Below are 8336 nucleotides of genomic sequence, written 5' to 3' on the forward strand. Positions count from 1 at the left end.
GTGTATAGTGAGGGCAAGTGAGCGTGATCGTGCGAGCAAGCTTTCGTCGTCACGGTTGCGTTTAATCTCTAGAATCCTCGTTGATTTCTCAACAACCCTAGCTGGGAGTCGTGTTTAGCAGCGACCTAGTTTCCGTTCTTGCTGCTTCAATCAAATAGGAGTGTGAATTTGATTGTCGGTTCAAAAAACCCTAGCAAGAAGCGAATCGCGGTTCGGAGTTGTCCATCATTGTCGGCCAAGCGTCGAGGCCGACGCCACAACCATGAGTCAAATTCAGAATTTCGAGCAACACTCTCGCTATCTTATCGAACCCGACCTCCGTAAGGGACTCATAGCTCTCTATCTGTTTTTTTTTTTAATCGTTGCTGTTAGTCTGTGTTTTTGAGGGATGAACTGGTGATGGTTGCGTGTTTTTAATTTTTTGTCAATTGGATGCAGCAATCCAAGGGAGGCTTCAAATGGTAATGGAGGTCCGCGACAGTCTGGAGATTACTCACAAAGGGGAGTACTTGAATTTCCTGAAATGTTACTTCCGGGCGTTCTCTGCGATCTTGTATCAGATAACGAAGCCACAATTCGTTGACAACCCGGAGCACAAGCTCCGGAACATTGTTGTGGAGATACTCAATCACCTGCCCCACAGCGAGGTGCTTCGGCCCTTTGTTCAGGAGCTCCTCAAGGTCACAATGCACGTGCTTACCACTGATAATGAGGAAAATGGCTTAATTTGCATCCGTATAATATTCGTGGTCATGTTTCTGTTTCAGTTGTATAGCAGGCTTGTTCAGACTAACATTCCTCAGTTGCTGCCTTTGATGGTTACGGCTATATCTGTTCCGGGTCCGGAAAAGGCTCCGCCTCATTTAAAAAGTCATTTCATTGAGCTAAAGGGTGCACAAGTTAAGGTTAGATTCGCCCTTCGTTCTAACTTTTCCTATACTATTACATGGATGGCACCGAAACGTTATCTATACGTTCGACTTCTACTTAGTCTAACACAACTAATCTGTGAATTATTCTCAGTTAGTGTGCTACGGCAACTGATGGGCTTTCAGCTTACTTATGTATGCTACTTCCATTAATGTTGTATTGAACTTATGGTGGTGATACCGTTTTAACTGACAACCAGTTGATTTAATTTGATGGGAACTATATTTTGTAGCATATTTCTCCTGCGTGTTAAATGAAAGTTAAGGAGGTGAGCATAAGTTCCTAAAAGCCCATGGGAAATAACAAAAAAAATCTTTGGAGTCTTATTATTGTCGTTTGTTTGTAGATTCCTTGTGTGTTTTTTTCCTGCTCTATAGCAATTGAATGAATATGAGAAACATATTATTGTAAAAAAGAACCTTTATGTATCAAGCCTTAATGGGTCAATTACATGAATTCTAGCTCAATGATAAGAGTGTCTCACTAAGTTTTTCTCGGTATTCCTCAACCTTTTTGGCTAAAGACATGTGCCATTCCATCAATTATCTTTGTAGGAGCCTTTATCAGTATTCTTCTCACATAACAACATATCAAGCTTTAATCCCACTAATGCTTGGTTGACTACATGAATTCTATCTTGGTAGTCATTTCTATCTATAGCCTTTTCTTCTTTAAGGCTCTTATAACTTGTATAATATCTAAGAGTCGTTCAACCAAGTTTTGTTTGGTCTTCCTCTACCTCTTTTGCAAAAGAAGCAAGGAAGGAAATAATTGGTGCAACAATTAAATTTTTTTCAGTTAGTTCTTAATTTTTTGAACACAAGGGAAAAGGGGAGAGAGCTAAATCTTTGTTCCTCTCCCTCTCTCTCTCTCATCCACACACGCGTGCTTGCACACGCATAATGTGTGCATAATTTATTTTGCATGCATTTATCTTGTGACGTACATGTTGATGATTGAAGTAGTTGGATTTTGGGGGACAAGGAAAGAGAACTATATGTCTCTGCCCCTCTCTCTCTCTCACACACGCGCGCATTTTATTTGCATGTATTTCTCTTGTGAGGTATGTGTTGATAACTGAAATAGTTGGATTTTTATTTATTATTCAACTTAATTTTTTTAATATATGAGAATACTATAATACTTGACCACTTGTGTGTCATTAGTTAGTGCAAACATTTAAAGGTGAGTTGAACTATAGTAGGTTTCTTTGGCAGTTTTGCACGTTAAGGTTCAACAAAACTTGAGCTTAAGAAAAACTAGTTTATCTTTAAGAATAATCAACCTGAAGTTATTTTAGTTTTCCGAGTGATATACGACTTTTTACTTCCATAACATTATATGGAAAACAATATTTAATCTAAATATGGCGTCTAGTTTTCCAAATAATTATTTATATTGGGTGTCAACTTATTTCATTATTGATCTTGAAATAATCAAACTTAAAAATTTTCATGTAAAAATATTACCAAGTGTACTATTGAGTTTAGTTTTTTACATATCTTTTCTGATATGGTTATAGATGAAATGAATTTTTGTATGTTGAATCGTGTTTAATCTCTAAATTGTATTGAATTATTGTTTTTTTCAATATTTTTTGTAGGTTGCTATTTATTTTATATAGACATAGCTTACAAAACATTTATGATTGGAAGACTAGAATACATGTAACCAACTCCACATAGTGGGATAAAGACTTGATATTTTGTTATAGTTAATAAAACATTTAAAATATTAAGTCTTTGGTGTATGACTGCCTTCTCAGTATCCTATTCTCCCAAATCACTGTATCAGTTGTTTTTGTTCATATTTATATGTATACTCATGGTTTTTAGATGGTTGCTAATAATGCCACCCATAGTTATTAAAGGCGCGCCTAGGCGCAAGGCGCCAGTTTGGCGCCTCGCCTGGGCTGAGGCGAGGCGGTTTCAACAAGGCCCTCACCTTGCAAGGTAAGGCGCTGAGGCGCGAGGCACGTCTCATGAAACCCGTGCCTGCATCCTCTCTTCCTCTCCTCTCCTACCTCCCCTCTTCTCAGCTCCAGCATGTATACATCACAATTTATTTACAGTTCTGTAGTTTAAGTAAATGTCCACATTTTCTTTTATTTATATTTTACCTTTCATTTACTTTAATACATAAATGTAGATAAGAAAGTACCCCCCATTTGGATTCAATAAAAATATCTAAAAAATCAAAATCCATAACAATAAGAAAATAGAATTTTGGTTTTAGTACAAACTCAGGATTTAGAGATTTTACCACCCCCAAAATACATACCTACTATTTTTCGAAAAATTCATTAAAAATCATTTTAACAACAATGAATATTAGCTATCAAAATATCGGGAGATAGTTTTTCAAAATGAAAATATTTTCTTATATGTCTCCTTATAATGCACTAATCTTCCAGACTTAGAAAAAATGCGCTAATCTTCCAAACCTAGAAAAATAACATTTTTCAAAATAAAAACATTTTCTTGATTGTGGACTTGTAGTGTTTATTGATTGTGGAGAATACTAAAGCTATTCCAAAATGTCCTCCATCAATAAAACAAGAGATTGGAGAGTACATACAAAAGAAAAAAAATAACAGGGATGAGCAAAATATGGCACCGTAAGATGATGATTTTCAATTTGGTGAAGGGTATGATGATGATGATGATGATGATTAAAACTTCTTTATTGATTGTGGACTTGTAGTGTTTATATGTTTGTTTGAACTTTGCACGATGATTGATACTTGTTTGAGTTTGAGACTTTAAGTTTGAACTTTGATGATGTTTCTAGTTTTGAAATTGCATGATGAATGAATCAACTTTGATGTTATTAGTTTGGAATTTGAAGATAATGAAACATTAATGATATGCATGTGTTATTATTGATAATTTGATAGTTTTTTTATGATTTTACAAGATTTTGAGTTTTTTTTCTAAAAGGTGCGCCTCGCTTCGCAAATGCGCGTCTCACCTCGTGTGCCTCGCGCCTCGGGCTCCAGGATCCTTTGCGCCTCGCGCCTTTTAGAACTATGATGCCACCAATCATAAATGTGTTGTATTCATGACAGTGCATAATCTAATGCTAGCCTTTATACCCTAACGTTATTCAATGGTAATGTAATCAACTCATCTTGTGGGATGGGAATTGTTTGGAAGTTATAAAGAAAATCTAGAAGGGGCTAAAGACCTCTAGTTCTCTCTCATGGCTATGCTTTTCTTCAATTTTGCATTCCTTTATCCTCTCTCTTTTTATAATTAAGAGTATTTGATGTTTGATCAATGCCAAAGTTTAATGATTACACCCCTAGAAAATGAAATCTCAGTTTTAAATATTTCTGTTGCTTTCATAAACTTAACTATCCTAACATCTAGCAATGTGGATATGCAAGCTATTGAGCAGTTTTTACTGATAGGATGTGGACAGACATGGATGTTAGGGTCTATTGAGCAGTTCTTTTTGACTTTCGGAAGTTATTACAAAATCAGTTGCACAATGATAGTGTATGACTTTAGCATTGACATTGATCAGATAGTCAGGGTAAACATATTTTAATCAACTATATTTTTATAGTTATCTATTGTCCAAGGAATACCGTAAATGATTTGGCTCAAGGAATTGCTATAGCAAATGTCACTATAAAAAATGCAGTGGGGAGCTGCTGATTTGTTAGAGTTATAAGAAAAAAATGAAATTCATTAAGGCACTGAAGTACTAGTTGCACCACATTTGGTTTGTGTTTTTCTTTTTGTCTTTTCTTGTTTTGGCTGTTTGTTTTTTTCCTTTTCTATTTTTTTTTTAAATTGATTTGTCTCATTCGACTGTAGTCCGTTGATTTCTGTTTTTGAGGCAAAGATAATATTTGGAATAATGAGAAATTGGTAATTGATAAATGAATAGTTTGAAATTGCAAAAGGGATAGAGGGAGAGGAAGAAAGATGGTGAAAGTGAGAAGGGAAGTAGAGGAGTCTGTTAAAATTATTTGCAATCGTTGGACTGAGGAAGCAATATGACTGCTATTTAACATAATATTTTTGGATTCTGCTGTGGCAAATTATCAAGCATGACATGAAAACTATGTACCTAAAATGAGCACAAGTTTATGCTAAATGAAGTTTGGGTCTTTCTTAATCTTTTTAAGCAGCAACTCTTACCTGATACTGATTCTTTTCTGCTACTGCAGACCGTTTCTTAACTTAAGTTACCTCTTGAAGAGTTTTTCTGATTATATCAAGCAACATGAAGAGAGTATTTGTAAAAGCGTTGTCAACCTCCTTGTTACTTGTTCTGACTCTGTTTCCATCCGGAAGGTGATAATTTGATAATTTTCCTTTGCTCTTGTCCCTTCCCCTTCATGCTGCTTACTTTTGTCTCTAAATTTATACATGTTGTGTTCAGGAATTGTTGGTAGCCTTGAAGCATGTTCTTGGGACAGATTTTAAGAGAGGCTTTTTCCCTTTGATTGACACACTCTTGGAAGACAGGTAACAATATTATCTGCACTTTGCACTTTTCTTGTTTGTTCCTTACATTTTATATTATGCTCATACCCATTTATTTATAATGTAGAGTTTGTAAGACAATACAATCATGCCAGCAACTTCCCTTCTTCTTACTGTGTATTGGTTAACAAAATTGGAATCTGTGTTTGTTTCATTCTCTTTGTCCTTTTTTACTACTCTTCATTGTTTGAAAAGAAAAGTTATATGAATCCCTTTGCATCCGTTTTTGCTATTTTCTACTTTCTGTTGTTGAAGTGCTATTTTGGCTACGATGAGAGATATTTTTGGGTAAATTACCCCTAGACTCCCCTGTGGTTTTGGTCATTTACATGGAGACATCTTGTGGTTTAAAAATGTCTCTAAAAGTCCTTGTGGTTTGCTTTTTTTGCAGATTCCCCCTCCATTAGTTTGCCCTCAAACAGTGTTAGTTAAACCTAAGTTTGGTTAGATTTAACCAAGCTCGTGTTAAGAATAAGAGAGTGGGAGGAGGTGGAAGAAGAAGAAGAAGAATGAGATGGAAGGCAGACTTGTAATGGAGATGCAAGTCTGCCCCAAACTGATGAAACACAAAGAGTGAGAGGGAATTATCGACAATGGAAGCATGACTAATTTCTTTTTTAACACCATTGCATATTTTGGAAACTATGCTACTAATGATTTTTTTAAAACTCTTATTCTAATCCTTATATGCATAATATGAAAATTATTTATATATATGTACTGTGTAAACACTTCTCTACTTCCGTGTTATACACACACACACACACACACACACACACATATATATATATATTTATATCATATATGTACATAATCATACTAATTTTCTTGACTCAACAGTTTGTTAACAAAACATCGGCAGCAAGTAGCATTCCTATGTATATATATTTCTTACTTTCAATTGTTCCAATTGCAACAAATGCAGCAACTGACCCTTCACCATGCGAGATCATCAGTATCCATTATGAACCAGTGAGATTTCCATTAATGTAGATCTTCCCACATGCAAGAGAGTAGAATCTCAGCTTGTGCTACACATCAAAGGCCTCTAACTGCTTGTGTCTCCTTGTTTCAGCAACATCATGGCAGTTCCTTTGTGCATTTCCCCTGTTTTTATGCAGCAGCGTATATGCACGCGCGCAACACAGCAACTCTCTCCCTCTCTTTTCCACCCCTGCTCTGTGGTTTCCTCCTCTTTTCTCTTTGGTTCTTTCCTTACCACACAGCTGAATATATATACACACATGTAGGAAACCAAACCAAAACAGGGAGTTATTCTTGGATGCCACGCAGAAATTTTCTGCCCCCTCACTCCATTTCCCTTTTCCATATAGTGGAGATACCAGCGCAGCTTAGGGACATACACAGAATCAGTTCATGTATGAAAGAATTGCTTCATACCTGAGGCTGCGTGTACATTTATTGTCTTGACAACCCTTTCATCAGCTACCAAACGTCTCTCTCTCATTAGGCTGGTCAATTCTATAAGAAATCAGTTAAGAGCCCCATTTTCTCCTCAACTGTTTGCCATGCATCAACCTCTGGAACAATTGGATTGTTAGGATTTTTTTTTCCAATTATGAGTATCAAATGCATGTGTGTGTCCAAGTGTAGTATATCTTAGGATATAGGATATAAATACAAAACTGTGTATGGGTACATGGACATATTGCGAATATTAGAACATGATCCGCAGCATATGACATTAAGATAAATATGTTATTGCTTAGGAATATACTTGAATTTAAATGAAATATAGATGAAGAGTGGGATTTTTATTTGCTATTTATGTGAAAGGGGATGTTCCTTTCTTTACTATCAAATGTGAGTTTCTTCTTCTGCAAACATAATTTAAAAATGAGAGATTTAATTGTGTACTCTATGTACATGCTTGGCACATGCATCCCATATTTTTACCTACCCTTGTCAGGAGGGAGTAAAAGAGTTATTGTGTAACAATGCTCTATGTGCATTTGGTCTTCGATAATGGCCTTGAATATTTTTATGTACTTTAAATATTGAGAAAAAAGGGGAAGGAAAAGACTAAAATAACAAAATTATAGAGGGGAGACCATGCCTTTTATTCTAATAATTCACTCTTTTGTTTTGAAATATGAAATCAATTCTCCAATGTCCAAATATGTAGCCTATGAAATGGGTTCTTGATCATCAAAATATGTGGGCTTTCTGTGGTTCGCTCTCTTTAGAATGCAGGCTGTGCTTTCTTTCCTTATTGTATCACATGGGCGTATGGTTAAGAAACTCTCCAGTTTGTGGGCATTAACTTGTTTGTCTCTTTCCTTCAAATCATGCTTGTAGACCTCTGGACTATGTTCCATGCAAATCTGATAGCATATTTTGAGCAAATAAGAGTACTGGTGCTGGGTCCTATTCTGGATATTTCCTGTCTTCTTCTTTTTCAGGGTTCTTGTGGGAACTGGCCGAGCATGTTTTGAGACATTGAGGCCATTGGCTTATAGTCTACTGGCAGAGATTGTTTATCATGTTAGAGTAGAACTCTCCTTGTCACAGATATTGTTGATCTTATTCTGATGTAAAAATATGCCATGTAAATTTCTCATTACTTGTGATTGTTTTGTAGAAGTTAATTGCAGAAGGCATTCAACTTCCATTGTTACCTCTTTTTTGTGCTCAACACTTTCTTTTAAGATAATGGTAACATGGGGAAAGTCACGACATTGTACAGCTCCATAGCCAGAGCAATGCTTGTGTCTGTTTGAGATGATGATGTTTCAATCATCCATGAAAGATATTTTAGTGGCATTAACTGTTTCAGGTAGTTATTATATAAGGATTTGAGTAGTCAATTGTAGAGTTAACACTAGAGATACTGAAATATCTCCACTGTTAAAAGACTCTGGAGCAGTACTTCCTAAATCATAAGTC

The 8336-nt window shown here is 35.8% G+C and overlaps 1 protein-coding gene across 1 annotated transcript; it reads left to right on the top strand.

Moving 5' to 3' along the window:
* The first annotated feature begins 123 nt into the window (after positions 1–123).
* LOC127799546 (uncharacterized) lies at positions 124–8135 on the top strand. Its single transcript, XM_052333675.1, has 5 exons — positions 124–320; positions 439–905; positions 5111–5237; positions 5326–5411; positions 7853–8135. Exons 1-3 carry the CDS (start codon positions 263–265, stop codon positions 5120–5122), a joined length of 537 nt encoding a protein of 178 aa, XP_052189635.1. The 5' UTR covers positions 124–262; the 3' UTR covers positions 5123–5237; positions 5326–5411; positions 7853–8135.
* Positions 8136–8336: the final 201 nt, after the last annotated feature.

This window comes from Diospyros lotus, chromosome 4 (genome assembly GCF_014633365.1).
Source record: "Diospyros lotus cultivar Yz01 chromosome 4, ASM1463336v1, whole genome shotgun sequence".
Lineage (NCBI taxonomy): Eukaryota > Viridiplantae > Streptophyta > Magnoliopsida > Ericales > Ebenaceae > Diospyros > Diospyros lotus.